Source organism: Macrobrachium nipponense, chromosome 6 (genome assembly GCF_015104395.2).
Source record: "Macrobrachium nipponense isolate FS-2020 chromosome 6, ASM1510439v2, whole genome shotgun sequence".
Classification (NCBI taxonomy): domain Eukaryota; kingdom Metazoa; phylum Arthropoda; class Malacostraca; order Decapoda; family Palaemonidae; genus Macrobrachium; species Macrobrachium nipponense.
In genome coordinates, this window is record NC_061108.1 from 4,220,753 (window position 1) to 4,244,691 (window position 23,939).

General features: G+C 38.2%; 1 protein-coding gene across 6 annotated transcripts in view; it reads right to left on the bottom strand.

The window, feature by feature from the left end:
• LOC135216328 (rootletin-like) overlaps positions 1-23,939 on the bottom strand; it is a 413,187-nt gene that overhangs the window by 125,673 nt on the left and 263,575 nt on the right. For all 6 annotated transcript variants that reach the window (XR_010314855.1, XM_064251513.1, XM_064251512.1 and 3 more), the window contains one exon: positions 441-653. Coding sequence is in view for 5 of the 6 variants with exons in the window: in XM_064251513.1 (XP_064107583.1) it covers positions 441-653 (213 nt within the window). In the remaining variant the exon portion in view is untranslated. The remainder of the gene's footprint in view (positions 1-440; positions 654-23,939) is intronic.

Genomic DNA, 23,939 nt, shown 5'->3' on the forward strand with positions numbered 1-23,939 from the left:
AACAATTCTGAAGCAACCAGACTCCCTCAAATTCTGACAGTAGTAAGAGATCACATTACATTACCATTAAACAGACTCAAGATATTTGATGACACTACACATAAAAATAGGCAGGGACTACACTGGAGACCCACCATTCCCACAGATCAACAGATTAGACAAAAGCTTCATAAGTTACAAGGGGGGAAGGAAGCCTCTGGCAGAGAAGATGGACACCAAAGCAGGAAGCTGAATTCGTGCTCAGAAAAGAGGACAAGATTCATGGCACTGAACAAGTGACGCAGATTAAAAAAAAACTCTTTCAGGATAATTATATTTCATTGAAGAAACTTCATTTGTGAATATCTAATATATAATGAACACCATACTCCTAAGAGTCAAATCCCTCTCACGAATGTGTCAAAACAAACCAGAGTTGGTCACATAACCAAAGACCGTACCTTATCTCCTGTGGGTATGATACTCATGTTGGAGTGAGCTGACTGGCAGGCAGACAAGAGGAGATGAGAATAACGGTCGAAGTCACCTCGCAGTTCTGTCAGGTCGCGGGAGGTCAGGTGTTTCACCTCGGAGAAGGTGCGCTTCACAGACCCTATTTCTCGCCAAAGGTCAAGTAAGTTTTTGTGTTCCGATATGTAATATTTGTTGAATTGCTGAAAGAGAGAGAAAAAAAAATTTTTTTCTTCAGCATAAGTGATCTCTATGCAAAATCATTTTAATTTCAGGCACATCAAGTCAAAAACGTTTATGAAAATAATCCAACATTTAAGTATTGATTTCTTCACATCCTTTCTAAAATTGTAAAATTGTTCAAACATGCAGTTTCAAAAGTTGATGATACTAAAAAAAGATCTAGTTGTATGTATAACCTTATACTTACCCAGCGATAATAATATTCCTACCTTCACATTTAAATCCTCAACCTTTTAAAATTGCAAATATACTCACTAGATCAGAATGCACAGCTATAATATAAGCTTACTCGAATTTCCAGTTAAGAGTTTTCCCTACAAAAAATATAGAAACACAATACCATATTAAGACAAAGTTACTTCTCTTGTCTCATGTAACAGTATAATATATAAATAAATATTGCATATGTATGTATGAACATATATATAAATACAAAATAAATACCTAGTATACATATATATAGAGATGACATATACAAAATAAAATGCCAACTTAAACCATTTTTAGACTATCAAAATTACAGATCAGCACAAAATCCTTCAGCCAATAGCAAGAATGATTATTTTATAAAATTCTTTAAACACAGAGGTTCCCACCTCCCTTATATCCTATAAGCCTATGACCTACAAAAAAAGAATCTTTACTGACCACATCTGTCAACAAATATCAGATGAGAAATTCAGCTACATTGCAAAGATGATACAAAGAAAGGCCAGCGGTGAGGCAGTGCAGTCTACGCATTTAATTAAAATTTTTACGGTTATTGTTCAACAAAGAGACTGAAAAGAAAGGGTCATACTGAGGTCTCCTGAACGGGAGAAAGGAAGTTTTAGAGGATCTGTACGAAGGTTGTACAATAATGAAGATAGTCAAGGCACTACTAAGACTCAGTCCTACCTACATCAAAGGAGTAGTACTTAATATGTAGGAGTCCTTTATATGTACGGTTGATCAACCCCATGGGATTTGCAGAAGAGAGGTACCACAACCCCCAGATGAATAGCTAACATCTGCAAACACTTCAATAACCATCTAAATGCCTATCACGATAGTTCAAATGCCAAAAACCCCCCTCTCCAAATGCTTATACCTGCCTATTTTAATAGTTTTATCATGAACAATTTTAGTCACAAAAACAATATGAAAATGCAGTATGTAATTAGTGAATATTTCTCTATGGAAAATTCTGCAAATAGGAGAATTTTCCACAAAGAATGTGTATACGTTCCACAGCAAAATCCGGGAATAGATGAGGCCGCGAATCCAAACCGCCAATAAGCAGGGGTCCACTGCAGTTTCCCCTAGACTAAACAGCCTTCCACAGTAAAATGCTGTCCACTGCAGTTTCCCCTAGACTAAACAGCCTTCCACAGTAAAATGCTGTCTGTTACCTTAAAGGTGACGTTTAAACACAACGCTAAGCAAAAGAAAAAAAGGTTTTCAGACTTAAGTATTCTATATTCATACAACAGACCACTGAACAGAGTTTTTCCAGAATAATTTTAAACTGAAAAGGCCTGTGATACGCTCGCAAATATTCCATCAATTTCTCCCAAAACAAATACATTACCCTATATAATATATGAAGGAAAAGTTACACTGTGTAATATTCAAAATCTTATTTGGCACATGGACATCAAAGTATTCTAATGCACACAAAGTCCAGTGCAAACTTTCAATCTCATGGCTATGAGGAGCAATTTTGGGAAAACCACACAAAAAATAAAAATAGCAAAAAGGAAACTCAGATAATACTGACAATAAAAACAACTGCCACAGGAATTTAGACAATAACAATGGCAAAATAAACAACCAATTGATAAAAAGGGACTGTCATAAATTAACAATGGCACTGATCCATCACAGAAATTATGATAACTACAGCAACAAAAGCATACATCACGGTAATTAAGATAACAATGGCAATATAAGCAACCATTCAAAAATTTAGACTACATAGTGACAATGAAACCAAAGTTTATTTAAATCTAGATGATAATGAACTATGGAATTTATACAGAAAAAAGAATAAAATTCATAAAAAATTAAAACTACAGTGATGGCTCAGTCATAGAATATAACTACCATAACATAAATATTAAATGTTAAAAGCTATATTGGAGCATATTAAAATCTGCTTTGATAGAGAAGTAAGAATTAGAAAACCGTAGTGAAACGCAGCAATATCAAACATGAAACAGAACTGGAATACAAAATTTAGGCCAAATGGCCAAGCAATGGGACCTATGAGGTCATTCAGCGCTGAAAAGGAAATTGAGAATAAAGATGGTTTTAAAGGTGTAACAGGAGGACAACCTCGCAGTTGCACTATGAAACAATTGCAAGGAAAGGGTGGAAAGTAAGATGAAAGATAATATGAAAGGAGGTACAGTAAATGCAAATGAAAGGGGCCAAAGTGAGGCTGCAAAGAGCCTTACGTAATGCCTACAGTTCACCGCTTGAGGTGCACTGATGTCACTAACCCCCTTATGGGGTCAAACATGAAAGATTCGTATCTCACACTTATTTCACCAAGACAAAGAGATAAGGTCAACACAGAATGCAATGTACATGGACAGAAAATGCTGTTGATAATCATCTAATTCAAACGGAAAAAGAACAGGAATAAGTATTAACACATTATGACATTACACTTTCTACCCTCACTGAAGGAACAGTGCAAAGCTATTTTCTTAAAAAAAATATCAATAAATATTTGAAGAATGTTCATGTATCACAAATACATGAAAAAAGATTTCTATATAACAAGAATAATAACATGAAACTAATAACATATAAAAACAATCAACGAGTATTTAGTGCCCTGTCAGTCTCAAAAGAGCATATTCAGCTCCCACAAAAAAAAAAAAAAAAAAAAAAAAAAAAAAAAAAAAAAAAAAAAAAAAAAAACACTATTAAAGAAAAAACTAATCATTCTTTAATCTTATCGGTAATTCATTTTCGGTTGAGTTGTCCACAAAGATTTCTCTTACAATTGAAAATCTAATGTATAATTAATATTTGCTCTTCTTTACATAATATTCCAAAATCTAATATATCCCTACTTCCACTGAAGTTAAGGTATGTGAAAGCCACGAATTCCACCTTCACACACACACACACACACAAGAGAGAGAGAGAGAGAGAGAGAGAATGTACAATCAGTTATGATGTACTTATTCTACCACATAGAATTGAGTGGTTTACAGAACTTAAAATTGAACAACTTCAAGTGATATGTATGTGTGTATGTATGTCTGCGTGCACACACACACACACACACACACACACACACACACACACACACACACACAATTATATATATATATATTATATATATATATATATATATATATACACACACACTCACACACACACACACACACACTATTTGAAACGATAACAACCGAAGTACAACTACAAGGATATATCAGTATTCGTATGTATGCATGCTAGCGAGTGTCACTGACTAACTATACGTATCATGTAAAGTTGGGCACAAAAACTACACTATGTCAATCATTTCAAAATAAGAAGGCAAGTCTAATCCAAAGAAACATGAAAAACTGATACTAAGTAATAAAAAATAAAATAAAAACCCTGGCATTCGAAAAAAACAAGTTCATCCAGTAAAGAAAATGAAGTCGGTCTAACATTACATTCGCTGGTAAGTCATAATCTCCACACGAGCACAGTGCAATGCACGACAATATTTGGAGTCACGTTTTACAATACTATTATGAAATGCCTTCAGTGAATATAAATATACAAGTGAAAATATAGTTATTGTTAAAATGTAAGTGAAAATATTTATGAAATAAATGATAAAACGACGATGATATTCATTAAAAATGTATGCCTATAACTACTGAACACTAACACTCTCCCTCTCTCTTCATAGCAGGGTTAAAATCAAGAAGTCAATTTACATAATTATATAAAAGAATTCATGACGGGAAAAAATCTATGACAATTTCTAAGTATTTACACACACACACACTACAAAGGAGACAAAAGTAACGAAGGAGTTACCCTAAAATTAGCGTCAGCAGCGTCGTGGAGAGAGACAGAGAAAACGGGTTAGCACTCACCGCAGAGTTTAAGGATACACTGAGCTGTCTCGACGGGAGACTCTCCTCTTTTATGTATGTTACGTTTGTTTGTACAGGAACAAACAGACAGTTGAATGTGGTCGTCACCACATTCTTCTTGCGTGCACGAGCATCAGGGTGTCTTCTACCACTTACTACAGCAACCACTATCCCGTGTCCGTGTATATGCGTGTCGACTTTTGTCTCTCTCTTCTCTCTCTTTTTTTGTTTATTGGACCACAACGCAATCACAGGAGTCATGCCCCCTCCCAAAACCACAATCATAATTGTACCGACATGAAAACATACACGACGGGAATACATTTTACAATGATCTCGCGAGAGACCACAATCAAATAAACAGCAGACGGGGATTGTGGTACTATTCTGTGCTGCTGATGGGCAGGTGATGTTCAATTCAATTATAACTCGAATCTTTCCATTCGTTCATATAAATAAACGTTACTGCCGATGTTTCAGGAACTTTGCAATTGACAAGACTTCTATCTATACCTGCCCAATTATTTCCCTTTTATTTTCTTCAGGACATGTACTATACGATGTAAAATAAATTCATTGATTATAATATCGAAATCTACCATTAGTTTGCAAATTTGTATAGACTTCCCACGTCTATAATTTTGATAAGAAACGCAATTTAAAAATTCTTAGTGCAAGTAGTTTGTAGTAAAATAGATCTCACTGGTTTTATAGCTGAATGTAGCAGAATTAATATATATTTTAGATTACACAATATGCATATACATATATAATTACAAGAAAAAACATAAGCTTTATAAAACTTGAGCCATCTTCACAACAATATAAGCATAAGTGTCACATTCAACAAGTTGGTCCTTACATATGAAATGGGCTTTCAGTACCTTACCCAACATTACAACCATCTGGGATTTATACCAATAAAAAACAGTGTGACCATTGGTAGTTTTTTGGCAAAACTGCTGACTGATAACGAATAATAAGGATACGAAAGCCAATGCCCAAATTAAGGGTGCGTCTCCCCGGGCAAGGATTACGCTTGACGCTGTGCCCTAAGATACGTACCAAAATTTGGACGATCGTCTCTCCAATGGAATACAAAGTAATATATAATTTAGGGCAAACGCCAAGCGCTGGGACCTATGAGGTCACTCAGCGCAAAAAGGAAAATTGAGAAAAGGTGGTTTGCAAGGTGTAACAAGAGGAAGACCTCGCAGTTGCACTATGAAACAAATGTTAGAAGAGGGTGGAAGGTAAGACTGAAGAGAATACGAACGGAGGTACAGTAAAAGAAGCAAAAGGAGTTGCAGCTAGGGGCCGAAGGGATGCTGCAAAGAGCCCATAGTGACGCCTACAGTGCACCGCGTGAGGTGCACTGATGACGCTAGACTGCTTGAAGTCATCAGTCTCGAAAGTGCGCTCGACCTTGCTAATTATCGTTTTTAAAAGATTTCTCTTTTCAAAAGATCGTATTCGAGTGGGTATGTTAGTTACATGTTCCCGTTTTCACTAAAATGTTTATACTTTTATCTAAATTTATCGGGACGTTCTTATAAGCGTGTTCGAAGGACATGTTTTTTTTTAAATAGATTACCGAGACTGAAGGACACAGCACACATAGAGAGAATGCATTAAATATTGTCTGTATATATTTATATCAAATTTAAGAATGTGCACAAACAAATATATATATATATATATATATATATATATATATATATACATATATATATATATATATATATATATATTGATATTATATATATATATATCTTAAAAACTAAAGACTAACAACATGACATTGTTATATTACAAGACACTTCCATGAAATTGCATCCACTCAGAAATGAAGACCACTTATCTCATACCATAACGAGATGAATGAGATCATCTTAAAAAAAAAAAAAAAGATGACTGCGAGTAAGATCACCAGCATAAATTAAGAGTTTTAATCAATTTAATGTAATATTCCTCGTGTGCTAAAAGGACCCCCTTGTCGATTGATATAGTCATGACAGAGAGAGAGAGAGCTTGATGATCTGGTGACTGACTTCCCGTTAGCAGAGTACTGATTGCACAACATCCACTCTCTCTCTCTCTCTCTCTCTCTCTCTCTCTCTCTCTCTCTCTCTCTCTCTCTCTCTCTCTCTCTCTCTCATTCATTACTGACATCAATTTTCAGAGAGAGAGAGAGAGAGAGAGAGAGAGAGAGAGAGAGAGAGAGAGAGAGAGAGAGTGTGGTTATTGTGCGATTAGTACTCTGCTAACTGAAGTCAAATCATCCAAGGTCTCTCTCTCTCTCTCTCTCTCTCTCTCTCTCTCTCTCTCTCTCTCTCTCTCAACCTGAGCTGCCATTCAAAGGTATCTCATCACTACTGACAAACTTTTTTTGGGGGGTTTGTTAGAGAGAGAGAGAGAGATAGAGAGAGAGCATATACACTCCTATATCATGGAACAAGTTCATTAAACAAAGAGACCCACACTCCAGACGTCAGCTTTTTAGAGAGAGAGAGAGAGAGAGAGAGAGAGAGAGAGAGAGAGAGAGAGAGAGAGAGAGAGAGACTCCCATATCATGGTACAAGTTCATTAAGCTAGAGCCCCTACTCCACCGTCATTATTCTACCGTAACAGGAAACTAACCACAGCACCACAACTTAACCACCCCTGCATTTTCGACGTCTTAACTTACTACCCGCCATAACCTTTAGTGTACCGCTATCATAAATATTAAATTGTCCCGGGAAAAGGACGCTACCCCCCGGGGGAGGGGGGAGGGGGGGGGGTTAGGGTTGTGAGGGGGGGGGTTAGGTGCGAGGGAGGGGGACTCGCATATAAATATATAGCCGCGGTTCATATTTATGATGTTATAAATTGCGACTATGGTGGGGGTTACCGGAAGTGTTTTTTTTTTGGGGGGTAGGCTTAGACAGGTGGTTTTCATGTGTAGCCATAAATTACACACACATATATATGCATGTGTATGTATATAATGTATATACACACTCATATATATATCACTTAACATCTATACATTTTACATATATATTTTGCCATATTAATATTACAGATTTTAAGTTATTGGAAATATCTAAAATTATCATTATAAATGTATCACTTTCTGTGCTAAGTTTCTCTGTTGTTATTACCATTCAGTGTATATGGCCGTACCTAATGCACTGACTAATATAATATAACACGTATATTTAATTCTTCCCTATATTCCTAATTATGTCTATTTCATCTTTAGTATATTTATGTCCACATACACGTAATCCTATTACGTTAAAAAAGCTGATTTATTCTAACACTAATATATTGTAAAGAAATATATCGGATGAAGGTCTTATATACGTAAAAAGAAACTTTAGTCAAAATGTGAAAATCAGGCTGGAAATAATGACAAGAGTTTAGTAATCAAAAATTCTCCTAAAGATCTTCCAGGCTGCATATATTAAATTCCTTGCAAAAAGTGTGATAAAATCTATTACGGACAGACCGGTAAATCGCTTTCACAACGTCTCAAACACCAATATTTTGTGAGAACTGGGCAAATATCGAATGCATTATTCGTACATATGAAGAGATTAGATCATCCTATTAACTGGAGTCAAGCAAGAGCCTTTAATCTCATGTTAATGACACAGTTAAAAGGAATATCATTGAATCTTGTTTCATCAAGTCAAATAATAGAAATGTTCTAAATTTAAGTCTTGGTTTATTTAAACTTGATGCTTTCATAATGAAAAAAGTTGTAGATAAATATAAGCAACAAAATTAATATATTCAGTTTTTACCTGTTTTGGACTGTAAAGATACTTTGTAATTTCGGTTAGGGTCAAATCTGTTCAGGTTTGTGACCGTGTGATATCCGATAATCCTGGATTATCTCTTTTAATTTTTACCCTTTTGACAATTAACCATCTGGTATTCTTGATCTTGTTGTGTACCTGAGACCTTTCTCTCCAATTGTATTTCATTAGCTCCTTGACAATGTCATAGTAAAGACGAAAGCGCTTGGATTTCTGACTATCATTATCCTGTGGTATTCGATTATTTATGAGTCACGTGCATCTACTGTGATTTTTTTAAGCATAATAATATATATAATATATATATATATATAATATATCTATATATATATAGTACACACATACATACCACACATAAACAAAAATGTATATGTATATTCTACGATCAACTTACAGTTACAACACCACAATCCTTTTAATGAGTTTTGTCGAGAGAGAGAGAGAGAGAGAGAGAGAGAGAGAGAGAGAGAGAGAGAGAGTTACAAGGATTAGGATGTCTCAAAAGACTTGTTAGTCTATCCTAAGAGGAGACGTCGTGTGCTCACTTATCTCTATGAGAAGGTTTTACTGTTCATTCACAGTGTCCTCCTAATGATTTTGTCTAGCTTTATTTTAAACTCTTCCACACTGTTGCTGTTTACAACTTCTGGTGGCAGTTTATTCCAATTGTCACATATCTTGTACATAAAGAAGTTCCCACAGTGGGATGTGTTGTATCTCTTCAGCCCTAGTTTCCATCCATTATTTCTATACTCTGTTTTTTTCCATCTGTCCATCCGCCTGTGGTGTTTTCGCATGGTAGCACTGCGTCCCGGGCTTTAAATAGTTACGCTATTTGTAAGTTTTAGGCAAATAAAAGGATATCGGGGTGTACATTTGCAACTGAAAAGTGTTTTAATAATTTACTGTATGCGAATTACACCGTTAATATTCGAAATAGGATATTATTTAAAGCCCGGGACGCAGTGTTACCATGCGCAAACACCACAGGCGGATGGACAGATGGAAAAAAAACAGAGCATAGTCTGGTTTTCGTTTAACGTAAATAGGTTACAGTCTACTTTTGTTGTTGTGCCTTTCAACGCTTCTAATAGTTGTCCTCGCAATCGTCGTGTTTCTGGGCCATGTATGTTCAGGCTCTCTCTAGTCGTCAGAGTATAATGACCGTATTTAAAGTCATGAAAAATGACACTTCCATACTGGCTGCAAGCACTCCCGGCTCCCAAGTCAAGCGGCGATTACCCTCTTAATAATATGTTCCATAAAAACGTGAATTACGGCGCTACTTACACCGGAAGTAACTAATATCCTGTAAAGCGCGAAAACAGAGCATTCACGACGTATTAACCTTGCCACGGTCACTGAGGAAAAGGTCACTTCATTTTCTTGAATGGACGAGCGTTCTTCAGAGTGAGTTTTCACAGTATCACACACATAATATATATATATATATATATATATATATATATATATATATATATATATATATATATATATATATAATAATATATATATATATATCATATATATATATATATATATATATGTGGGTGTGTGTGTGTGTGTGGTGTTTTATAACAGAATATCTCTGGTTCTGTGGTAACAAACGAATACAAAAAAGTATGAAGAATTCGAGACTCTAAGAGAGGCATTGTGGTTATAAGTATATGTGGTAGAGTGACTCTCTCTCTCTCTCTCTCTCTCTCTCTCTCTCTCTCTCTCTCTAATTAACTCATCTTGTGAGGACATACGGTTTGAAAACGTGACATTAGAGGCAGCTTTCTGATATGTTATACATAAGGTATCCAAAACTGGGTCACTATGGCTGGAAAAAAAATGGGGAACGAATTATACCGAAAAATATGTCCGGTATGATAATGACCGTCGCTTCAGCTGACCGTCAGCAATACACACGGGAAGAGACGAGGAAAGTTATACAGCCCGTCATATTGCATTCTTTCGGGAATGAGGTCAACCAGGGGTCAAGGAATGCACGAAAGAACTGGCTACATGCAGTCAGACAACAGTGGTTAAATATGACAGAAGATCGTCATGCTTTAGTTCCTAAAATTATTCAGTAAAAACAAAATGAACGAATTCTTACAATGCACTCCAGATTACTTAACATACATCAACAGTCACATTCCTTGCAGAGGGTTCGTGACGTAAGTGGACCTCATAAGGTGCACTGTAAGCACCGCTAAATGTTAATTGCAGTGAAATTATCCGGTTCAGAAAGAACATAAAAGTTTCTTTCAATGCATTCCAAATTGCTTTATATATATCAATAGTCACATCCCCAGTAGAGGGTTAGTGACGTCACTGCACCTCATGTGGCGCACTGTAGGCATTGTTAAATGTAGTTTGCAGTAGAATTATACAGTAAAAATAACTTCTTTCAATGCATTCACGATTACTCAAAATACAACTAAAGTTATTCCTCCTCGTAGGGAGGTACTGACGTCAGTGCAACTCTCATGGTGCACTGTAAGCATGCCAAACGTTGTTTGCTAGGTAACCAATTGGTTACGTAGCAATGCGACCTACAGTTTATTGTGGGATCCGAACCTTATCGAGAAATTAATTTCTAATCACCAGAAACAAATTCCTCCGATTCCACATTTGGCAGAGCAGCAGGGAATCGAACTCGGGACTACCGAATCGGTAAGTGAGGGCGTAACCCACTCGTCCAACGAGGAACTTATGAAAAGGGGGAATGAAAGCGGTTGCAGTTATAAGAGGGGCTATAGTAGATTCACATTAACCTGCATCTAATGTCTAGGCCAGTCCCTTACGACGCTCCTGGAAACTCTCAGTCTCTCTCGAGAGTTCACATAGGCAGGATGTATGTTCCACCTCTCCTGAGGGATACGTCTTTCAAAAGCATCTCTCAGGAGAGATGGAACATACATCCTACCAATATGAACTCTCTCGAGAGACAGAGTTTCTAGCCCTGTGATTGGCTTATCAACAGCCAATCAGGAGCGTCGTAAGGGACTGGCCTAGACATCAAATGCACGGATGATGTGAATCTACTATACGTAGAAGTTCGTCAGTAATGGATGATGCATCGCTGCAACAGAGATCTCAATCGCGCAAAGCAATCATGGAATGATGGAATGCTCGAAAACCTCGCATTCATTCCCGGCGGAATCTGACCTCGATCCGGAAATGGAGGACAACAAAATACACAGACATGAAGGTCAGGCGACGACAGTGGACGACGAAGACGACGAAACCAATTCGAGTAATCACAGGACGGCCCCACCACCAGCAGCAACACACAAGGAGGAGGAGCAGCCTGAGCTTTGTCGTGCGACAGACAACTCGGGAGACGAGGCCCCGTCGCCAGCGATCGACGGCGGGCAACAATTATATCTGATTACAGTGCGTCGCGATTTTCAATTCGTGGGAGGACCTCCTTCGAAGGGACCCTTTTCAGGCTCTAAGACGAATGAAATTAATTTCTATGAGCAGTATTATAAACAACGATTTTTTATTTCCTTAAGAGAGGGAGAAATAAGTCAGGGAATTACTACGCTTCTTCTTCTTCGAAAAAAAAAAAAAACGTAAAAGTGAAGTATTTTCACACGAAAAAAATAAAAAACGAAAAGTGAAGTATTTTCACACGAATTTAAGTAATCTGACTTCTACGACGTTTAAGTTACCTTATTCTGAGGTGATGGGGAAGTTGGTAAAGGAACTACTATGCTTCTTTAAAAGGGAAAATACGAAAGAAGTGAAGCACTTCACGTGAATTCTTTAAAAATAAATCTGAATAAAGTGAAGCAATTCACGTGGATTCAAAAAGAAAATACGAAAAAAGCGGAGCAGTTCACGTGAATCTATAAGAAAATAAGAAAAAAAGCAGAGCACTTCACGTGAATTTATAAAGAAAATAAGAAAAACAGCACTTCACGTGAATTTATAAAGAAAATAAGAAAAAAAGCAGAGCACTTCACGTGAATTTATAAAGAAAATAAGAAAAAAAACAGAGCACTTCACGTGAATTTATAAAGAAAATCCGCAAAAACAGAGCACTTCACGTGAATTTATAACGAAAATAAGAAAAAAAGGAGAGCACTTCACGTGAATTTATAAAGAAAATACGAAAAACGTGAAGCACTTCACGTGAATTCTTTAAAAATAAACATGAAAAAAGTGAAGCACTTCACGTGAATTAAGATAACCTGATTTGTACATGTAAAGCGCCTTACGTCTCTCAGATTTGACAGAACTATCAGGCCAATACAGCTTCTCGACATAATACCCGCGTATTTCTCATTTTCTAGATCCACTCAAATACTTCGGTTCTTTACGCTTTCCAAGGAAGAAGAAGAAGAAGAAGAAGAAGAAGAAGAAGAATAAGAAGAATAAGCGAAAAGAAGGGAAGATGAGGAAGGAGGAGGTAGGAGGAGGATGGAGAGGAGGAGGAGGAGGAGGAGGAGGAGGAGGGAAACAAACAACAGATTTTCTCCTCAGTCACGAGAAAAAGCGAACGTCACGCTCCAATATAGTTATGACCTTCACGGTCCTTGTGCTGCGAGGCGAAACGTTATGAGGGGGAGGTGGGGAGGAGAGGAGGGGAAGGGGAGGAGGAGAGGGGAGAGGGAGGGGAAGAATGACAAATGGAAACAGGAAGGGCCAGAGAGGGAGAGATAGATAATGCTCTCCCAGTGTAAACCAAGACTCAGAGAATGTAGATTAAACTTTATAATGATTCTTGTTTGTTTGTTTATTCATTTATGTATCTATTCATTTACTAGTGTATCTTGCAAATAATCGAAGCCCACATAATCGAGGTAAAGGGACTCTCTCCTTTTTTACGACTGCAAGTATCTAAAGTATTTCTTTAAAAATAAATAAATAAATAAACAAATAAAAAATAAACAATTGTTTTTGCAAAGCACCAAAAACTTATAGTTTTCTTTCAGTTCTGAGTCGACAAAAAGTACGTTAATGCAACGGGAAGCAGGCAATCCAATGTGACCTTCCCGTGCATATGGAATTAGAGAGTTCAGTCAGTCACAGGAAGTGACCGAAAAATCAAGTTCAGTAATACCCCAAATAAAGGAAAGTAACACCTCAGTTTAACAGACCTTAACTTAAGTACTTATCGGATTTCTTTTGATTACTTTTCCCTATGCTAACATTTCAAACGTGAGCAATTCGTAGACATATTCCTTGAATCGAACGCTAAGGGTTAGTTTAGGTTACAAACAATGTGACATTGCTGTCAGCAATATGATGTCTACAAAAGATTAAGTACGGATATATTATAATATAGAATCTTCGGCATTTATCAAACGTCGTTACTTATTGAAGAGGACAGACCGCCAAAATATCTCTTTAATTTGAGGTTCTATTTACTACAAAAACAAACGCGTACAAATTGGTACCTCGAAATCCCAGGAACGTCGAACAATTTGTTAGTTGTGTCACTCGAAACAAACAATTTGTTTGTTAAGAAACTTGAATAAAAAACAATTTGTTTGCCACGTAACTTGAAATACAAATAATTTGTTTGTTATGTAACTTGAAATACAAACAATTTGTTTGTTATGTAACTTGAAATACAAACAATTTGTTTGGTGTATAATTTGAAATACAAACAATTTGTAACTTGAAATATAATTTGCTTGTTGCATAAATTCAAGTACAAACAATTTGTTTGTTATGTAACTTGAAATACAAACAATCTGTTTGTTATATAACTTGAAATACAATCTGTTAGTTATATAACTTGAAATACAAACAACTAGTTTGTTATATAACTTGAAATACAAACAACTAGTTTGGTGTATAACTTGAAATACAAACAATCTGTATGTTATACAACTTAAAACACAAATAACTATAGTCAGTTATACGACTTGAAATACAATTTGTTTGTTGCATAATTTGAAATACAAACAATTTGTTTGTCATATAACTTGAAATACAAAAGAATGCGGAAACATCCAGTTACACACTCTCTCTCTCTCTTTAAGACTAATCCATCCTGGGGAGAGAGAGAGTCAAAAGTTAAGCAAAGGCTGCGAATCTTTTGTTCAGCAGCTGGCTCCTTTCTTTTTTTTTAATCTTGCATCAACAAAGAGGACCCGTCGCATGATATAGGAACGTTCCTTCCCAAATATACGGAGCTACGTATACCTCCCATCACGAAATGTTGCTCCGGCTTCTGGCGGAACGGAACTGGTAAAAAAAAAATAATAAATAAATAAAAAATTGTTCCATATCTGCAGGAAGATTTCCTTTTAACAATATGTCAACCTGAATTGTCTTCGACCAATTCTCTTGGAGGATAAATTGGATTCTCTCTCTCTCTCTCTCTCTCTCCTCTCTCTCTCTCTCTCACACACACACACATACAGACAAGTAGGGCGTTTCCGATGTGAAAATAAGAATTTCTTTACGAAAATGGTTAAGTATATATAAAAGAGATGACTAAAAGTCTGAATAACTTGTCAGCCCATAGACGATGAATCTAACATTATAGACTTCTCCAAACAGAACAGATTATTGCTAAGAAGGTCGTGACGGAACTGAATGAGTGCTTGTGAAAGTCCCTTTCTAAAGGGTGCGAATAAACAAAAGGAAATCGCCGAAAGTCGCCTACAAATCGTTTAGGACTGATTTCGTTACTGGGAATTGGTACGGGGGACTTCTGATATGGTAAACTCGTCTCTTTGATGACTCTTACATAATGAGTCAGAGCCAATGAAATCTTTTACTTATATATATGTTTTCAATATCGTGACACGTACAGATACGTTGACACGGATGTATACGTATGGATAAATGAAAGACTGTACAGATACGTAGACACGGATGTATACGTATTGATAAATGAAAGACTGTACAGATACGTAGACACGGATGTATACATATGGATGAGTGAGACTAGGGATAGTATACCGACCAGTTCGCCTTGAGGCTTATCAAGATATTTCATATAGGACGAAAGCAGCCTCCCCTGATATAAGATCGACGTATTTACGCCGCATGACAAGATGTATGTTAGAATCTAGAGGAGCTATTCAAATGATATATAAGATAAGTAGATGAGGCAAACTCGAATTCTCAGAGACAAGACTTAACAGGGGCCATGACGTGAACTTTGGGATCCTTCTGAATAAGGAAATCATCTACAGCCACGGCCATAAAGAAGACAAATCTGAGGAATTCAGTTTCTTGAAATCCCGAACATCACATCAAGTTAGGTTTTGTTTGTTTGTTTGTTTGAATGGTGTTTTTATGTTGCATGGAATCAGTGGTTATTCAGCAACGGGACCAACGGCTTTACGGGACTTCCGAACACCACGTCGAGAGTGAAATTCTATCACCAGAAATACACATCTCTCATACCTCAGTGGAATGTCAGAGAATCGAACTCGCGGCCACCGAGGTGGCAGGCCAAGACCATACCGATCACGCCACTGAGGCGCTCACATCAAAGTTAGGACCATTAGGCACAAAGAGAATTATAGCGTAGTCGTCTTTGGCAAAACAGTAACAAACATGCTTTACTCAAACCCATTGAACGATACAATGTATTTGAAGTGTTAGCGTATAATTACCTGGCATCCATCATACCCGCAGGAGTAATCAAATTCGTGCTGAAACAACTCGGTATGAAAATAACGTCTTCGTTTCCAGGAAAATACAGAAAGTAAATGAAAAAATATATGCTCCGGAGCCCTCTCCCAATTACAGCGCAAATCCTTGAGGACTTATAAACACGGAAACGAGGAAGGAGGGAGGGAGAGAATTCCGGCTACTTTCGCTATCGATCACAGACCCTGAGAAACATTTCCACTCTTTTGTTTATGTCAGAATGCTGATGGAAATGATTCTCATTACGAAATCATCTCAATCTTTCAGGTTTTACGACGATTCAGAGTATAGAGATGGAAGTTAGAGAGAGAAATAACGAGAGTTGGGTAATAAGACAACATTCTTCGTGTCTGTCTTGACTGGTTAAACGTCCGACTGATTTACGACTGCTAAAACTGGCGTCATAATCTTGAATGGCTAAGAAAAAGCCGGAGAGAGGCTTTAATGAAGTTCTCAAGTTCATGTCCAACATTTATTTTCTTAAAATAAGCTTCGGATACTTCAGGGTAATACGTTTTTTATACGACGATAACTCTGAATTTATAGGAAGATACGATCCAATAACCCGTCTACTACGAGCCTACAAAAACTTATTCCCGAGACCCATAAATCAAATTGCCAGTCGTGATAGAAACCAGCCGAGGAAATCTGTCGTGGACAAATAGAAATGAGCGTAAACGCCATCCGTTAAGAGAGAGCACTGTTTGCTCATCAAACACGGCGATAAATTCCGAATCGATACGCGCGCATTTCTTAAGTCTAGGAATCCCCCACCATCAAGAAGCAGTCACATCTCCCGACATCGCAGAAGGTCGCTTCTTTTTTTTTTTTTTTTTTTTTTTTTTTTTTTTTTAATAAACGAGCAAGAATAATTGAGCCACATCATGGAGCACCCGCTTAATTATGCGCCCGATGACATAATTGTAACCGAAAAGACGGAAACGGAAGGGGCGCGCGGCGCAGAGCCCCCACCACCACCAGCAGGAGCTCCTCCTCCTCCTCCTCGGGCAATCCAACCCCTAGTGGGGTGGTCTATAGCATGTCATATATAACTAGCGGTGGCTGCTCTCCAAACAATCTGGCCCGGGCACGGAAGAGACCTCCGACGCGGACCGTGAACCGCACCACACACACACACACACACACACGCCATCTTTCCATCTTTTAACCCACTCGATGCACGGAGGCGGTGATACGCCCTTGAGACTCTGAGAAGTCGGGAGGGAGGTCAGGTAGATTCTGGGGAGTGGAAGTAGATTTGAAAGGAGGAGGAGGAGAAGCTCCAAAGGGCCAGGAGGACGAGAAGCAGGGCCTCACAGATTTCTAAAAAAAAAAAAAAAAAAAAAAAAAAAAAAAAAAAAAAAAAAAAAAAAAAAAAAAAAAAAAAAAAAAAAAAAAAAAAAAAATTAATAATAATAATAATAATTAATAATGAATGAGGAGGAGGAGGAGGAACTCCAGAAGGGCAGGAGGACGAGAAGGAGGGACTCCACAAGGTGGCGTTAGAGCAGAGGAATCACAGATTTCTAAAAAAAGAAGGATGAGGAGGAGGAGGACGACGACGAGGAGGAACTCCAGGAGAGGCAGGAGGACGAGAAGGAGGGACTCCAGAAGGGGGGGGGGGTTAAGAGCCATGGGGATTCACAGATTTCTAAAAGAAGAAGGAGGAAGGACGACGACGACGACGAGAGGAGGGAATCCAGAAGGGGGAGTCAGAGGCAGGGGAATCACAGATTTCTATTAAAAAAAAGGAAGAAGAAGAAGAAGAAGAAGTTAAACAAACAATCTACAAGACAGACCATCAATGTTTTTTTTCTCTCTTCTTCTTCTTCTTCTCCAAATACCATAATCGAGAATGGACACCGACTGAATACTATGATCTCCCAAAGATTCCGGGTTGCGACGATAAATACTATAATCATTATACGTCAATGGAGGGGTGTGTTTACTATTCTTCATCCTCTTCTTCTTCCTTTCTTTGTTGCCTAGTCCCTCGCAATTCCTAATTCGACTTCTCCCTAATGAAAAGGATTAAGAAAGAAAGAATCACAACACACGAAGGACCACAGAGAAAACAAATGAGGGAAAACCGAACCGCTCATTTGTTACCCACTGCCAGACATTCCGGGAGAGATAATGGAGTGTGCACTCTGATTAGTATGCACTCGAGCAGAGTGACGAATTCTAATCCAGTTTCTGACGAGCTGATAGCAAAGGCGGAAACGTAAAAGCTTCTAGACCTATTGCGTTTAGAAAATGCAAAATATCTATCAGCTATCTGATGAGCTGATAGCAAGGATTAATGCCAATGCTTCTAAACCCAACAAAAGACAAATCTCATAACAACAACAACAACAACAACCAATTTTTATTAAGTTTCTGATCGGCTGATAGTAAAGACATAATTTACGTAAATGCTTCTAAACCAATTACTTTATGTTACAAAATGCAAAATTCACTCGCTGACAATTCTGTACCATATACGACAACGAAAGTACTTGAGGTTTCTTCGTATGTAATGGATAACACTGGAGGACACTAGCTTTTGTTAGAGCCGATCCATCTGTAACTGCCAGAATCCTATGTTAAAGACGAATCGAGTGCTCTGTCCGGTGGTGGCCTATGTTGTTGGTACCTATAAGGCTGCTAGAAGTACGATTATGGCTAACTTAAACATTAAATAAGATCAAAACTACTGAGGCTACAGGGCTGCAATTTGGTATGTTGGATGAATGGAGGGAGGATTATCAACATACCAATTTGCAACCCTCTAGCCTCAGCAGTTTTTAATATCTGAGGGCGGACAGACAGACAAAGCCGGCACAACAATTTTTTTTTTTTTTTACAGAAAACTAAAAATGGAAAATTATACTCGAATCTGAATCGGTGATCTGGAAAGGCAGTTCCAAATGACCAGTTACTGGATACTTTTTCCATCAAGTTCCCGAGCTGAAAGATATAGTCAGTAGATAGGCTAGTTTAGGATAAACGTAGATTTTTGTTTCCTAGTGAGACATTGACTGTTTGTTTACGTCTTAGGTAAACAGGCTTGGTGTTATTATTGCTATGAGACTAAACTTGAAGATTTGGTCCCATACGCTGGGACCTATGAGGTCAGTCTTAGCTGAAACGATAATTAAGTTGTCCCAGGAGGATATCCTCAAAGCAGTTGCACTATGAATCAATTGTTAGGAGTGTGTGGAAAACTAAGATGGAAGAAAGATAATATGAACGGAGGTAGAGTAAAAGGGATGAAAGTGGTCGCAGCTAGGGGCCGAAGGGACGCTGCAAAGAACGTCAAGTAATGCCTACAGTGAACCGCGTGAGATGCACTTAAAGGATTACCCATCTGCGGGATTCATTTTCTAAGTCACGGATCAGGCAATAGTCATTCATATATCCGTCATCTTCTCAAGTTTACGTTAGCTCAATAAAACAAATATTAAAATATATGACTTTTTTAAAAATTCGTTTTAATGTCATCTTTACTTCTGCACTGAACATCAATTATTATTATTATTATTATTATTATTATTTTTTTTTTTTTTTTTTTTTTTTTTTTTTTTTTTTTTTTTTATTTTTTTTTTTTTTTTTTTTTTTGCTCTATCACAGTCCTCCAATTCGACTGGGTGGTATTTATAGTGTGGGGTTCCGGGTTGCATCCTGCCTCCTTAGGAGTCCATCACTCTTCTTACTATGTGTGCCGTTTCTAGATCACACTCTTCTGCATGAGGCCCGGAGCTACTTCAGCCTCTAGTTTTTCTAGATTCCTTTTCAGGGATCTTGGGATCGTGCCTAGTGCTCCTATGATTATGGGTACGATTTCCACTGGCATATCCCATATCCTTCTTATTTCTATTTTCAGATCTTGATACTTATCCAACTTTTTCCCTCTCTTTCTCTTCAACTCTGGTGTCCCATGGTATTGCGACATCAATGAGTGATACTTTCTTCTTGACCTTGTCAATCAACGTCACGTCTGGTCTGTTTGCCGTATCACCCTATCCGTTTCTGATACCATAGTCCCAGAGGATCTTTGCCTGATCGTTTTCTATCACTCCTTCAGGTTGGTGCTCGTACACTACTGCAAACGTAGCTGATGTTTCTTGCACAGGTCCAGTGGAGGCTTTTGCTACTGAATCATGCCTCTTTTTGTACTGGTTCTGTGCAAGTGCCGGGCATTCACTTGCTATGTGGTTTATGGTTTCACTTTTCGTATTGCACTTCCTACATATGGGAGAGATGTTATTTCCGTCTATCGTACTTTGAACATATCTGGTTCTTAGGGCCTGATCTTGTGCCGCTGTTATCATTCCTTCAGTTTCCTTCTTTAGCTCTCCCCCTCTGTAGCCATTGCCAATTGTCATCGCTGGCTAGTTCTTTAGTCTGTCTCATGTATTGTCCATGCATTGGTTTGTTGTGCCAGTCCTCTGTTCTTTCTGTCCTTTCTCCTGTCCTCTGTATATTTCTGGGTCTTCGTCTGCTTTTATTAGTCCTTCTTCCCATGCACTCTTTAGCCACTCGTCTTCACTGGTTTTCAGATATTGCCCCAGTGCTCTGTTTTCGATGTTGACGCAGTCCTCTATACTTAGTAGTCCTCTCCCTCCTTCCTTTCGTGTTATGTATAGTCTGTCTGTATTTGCTCTTGGGTGTAGTGCTTTGTGTATTGTCATATGTTTCCTGGTTTTCTGATCTATGCTGCGGAGTTCTGCCTTCGTCCATTCCACTATTCCTGCGCTGTATCTGATTACTGGCACTGCCCATGTGTTTATGGCTTTTATCATATTTTCCGGCGTTTGAGTTTTGACTTGAGTATCGCCTTGAGTCTCTGCATATATTCTTTCCTGATCGTGTCTTCATCTCTTGGTGTTTTATATCTCCTCCTTCCATTATTCCAGGTATTTGTATCCTGTCTCATCTATGTGTTTGATGTTGCTCCCATCTGGTAGCTTTATCCCTTCAGTTCTCGTTACTTTGCCTTTTTGTATGTTGACTAAGGCGCATTTTTCTATTCCAAACTCCATCCTGATGTCCCCAGATACAATCCTTACAGTCTGGATTAGGGTATCTATTTCCTTGATGCTCTTACCATACAGCTTGATGTCGTCCATGAACATCAGATGGTTGATTCTGTTGCCTCTTTTCTTGAGTTGGTACCCGGCATCCATCTTCTGTAGTACTTTTGTCATGGGAATCATGGCTACTACGAAGAGTAGTGGGGTGACAGTGAGTCGCCCTGGAAGATCCCTCTCCTGATATTAACCTTGCTAGTCTTATTCCAGAGCTTGTAAGTATTGATTTCCAGTTGCGCATTGTATTTTTGAGGAAGCTGATGGTATTTTCCTCTGCCCCATATATTTTCAGGCATTCTATAGCCATGTGTGTGGTATCATGTCGAAGGCTTTCTTATAGTCTATCCATGCCATGCTTAGGTTGGTTTTCCTTCTCCTACTGTTCTTCATTGCCATTTTGTCCTATCAGGATCTGGTCTTTTGTGCCCCTACACTTCCTTCTGCAGCCTTTCTGTTTGGTGGGGGATGGTGTTTGTTTCCTCTAGGTAGTTGTATAGCCTTTCACTGATGATACCTGTTAGTAACTTCCACATTATTGTAGGCAGGTGAATAGGCCTGTAGTTACTGGCTATATTTCCCTTACTCTTGTCTTTTTGTACTAAGGATGTTCTTCCTGTGGTCATCCATTTGGGTGCTTGGTGATTTGAGATACAATGCTGGAGTTGTTCTGCTATTCGTGGGTGTAGGGCCTTGAAGTTTTTGAGCCAGTATCCATGGACTTCATCGGGGCCTGGGCTTTCCAGTTTGGCATTTTCTTTAGTTGGTGTCCCTGACTGTGTCTGTCGTGATGTCTTGAATGAATTTTGTTTTATTCTCCCTGTTTTCTTCTTCCTTGACTTCCTGGAGCCATGTTGCATGTTTGTTGTGTGATACCGGATTGCTCCATATGTTTCCCAGAGTCTCTTACTTGGTTCGGCTTCAGGAATTTCTGGGTGGTTGTCTTCCCTCTTAGTTGGCTGTATAGTCTTTTCTGGTTGGTTCCGAATAGTTTGTTCTGTTGGTATCCCTTATTCCTGTTCATGTATCGTTGGATCTTATGTGCTTTGGCCTTAAGCCTCGTTTTTGTTTACATCTTCTATTGTGTTGTTTAATCCCCTCTCTTGTACTTTGTATTTCTCGTTGAGTTCCTCCCTTGTTTTCTTGCTTCTTAGCCTTTTTTTCTGCCATCTCTTTCAGTTTACTCAAGTCAGATCTCATCACCATGATTTGCTTTTCCAGTCGCCTTTTCCAAGGAGGTTGCTGTTTTTGGCGTTTCTGTTGGGTTTGGTTGTGCTGGTGGTGTTGGTGTTCGAATTCCCATCAGTTCTGCTACTAATCTTGCTCCTGCATATGTCAAGTTATTTGTTTCTGTGATACTGGTGGTCTGTATTATGCCCATTATTTCATTGACCTCACTTGTTTTCTCCCTTAATTTCTTGGTGTTGTAGGCTTTCATGGAGGGGATCTTTGTTCTCTCTGTATCTGGCTCCATCCATTGTCTAATCTTTTTTTCTAACCCATTCCGTCCTCTCTGTTACTTCGTCGGTGTTTCTTCGTGTGTCGTTGTTTGATACCTCATCCTCCCTGTCGTCTTCTGTGGCATCGTCTCTCAGTTCGTCTTCGTGTAATTCGTTGTCGTGTGACATTTCCCTTTCCAGTTCTTCTCTTTCTGTTGGGGAGAGCCAGTTCTTTTTCTTTATGTTCCTTACTTGGTCTGCCAGCCTCTGCTCTGTTTGGGGGGTGTTATTCCTCTCATTCCAGATGTTGACCAATCTTCTTCTAGTATATCCTCTCTCCGTCGGGTTGCTTTTGATGTAGCATCTCCATATTTCCTTATTTTCTTCTCTTGTCCATTCATTATTATTATTATTATTATTATTATTATTATTATTATTATTATTATTATTATTATTATTATTATTATATTGTTCAAAAGACGAACCCTATTCACATGGAACAACCCCACCAATGGGGCCACTGACTTGAAATTCAAGCATCCAAGGAATATGATGGTGTTCAATAGAAAGTAACAGAAAGTAAAGAGAAAAACAGAAAGAAGAGGTCGCTAAAATAAAGAGATGAGAAAAACCTACGACGGGATGGAAAGGAATATAAAAATTTAGGCCAAACGCCAAAATCTGGGACCTACGATGGAAAACACTGACTTTCGTTTGATTAGGCTATTCAAAGAGGAACAACTAATCTACAAATCGCACGAGGAACTATAAGTCCTTCGGAGTATAATCTAGCACACGAAAACACCACCTCTCCAGTGAGGGTACACATAGGTACACGCGCGCGAATGTGGGAAATTACACAGAATTCTCGGTACACAGCCGTAAACTATGGATAGATTGTAAGTCGAACGAGATATAATCCCACAAAAAACGCGCCTAACTGCATATGAAAGTGCACTGATCCAATATGCATAATGGTTCTGCAATGTTTTGATCTCTCTGCATCAGAGAGAGAGAGAGAGAGAGAGAGAGAGAGAGAGAGAGAGAGAGGGTATAAACAGCAGAAATAAAATTATACGACTATTTTCAATATAGGCAGAAAGCATTTTTATACTAGACTAAATTTGCTTACTGAGAGAGAGAGAGAGAGAGAGAGAGAGAGAGAGAGAGAGAGAGAGAGAGAGAGAGAGAGAGAGAGAGAGAAACACCTCGGGGAAAAAA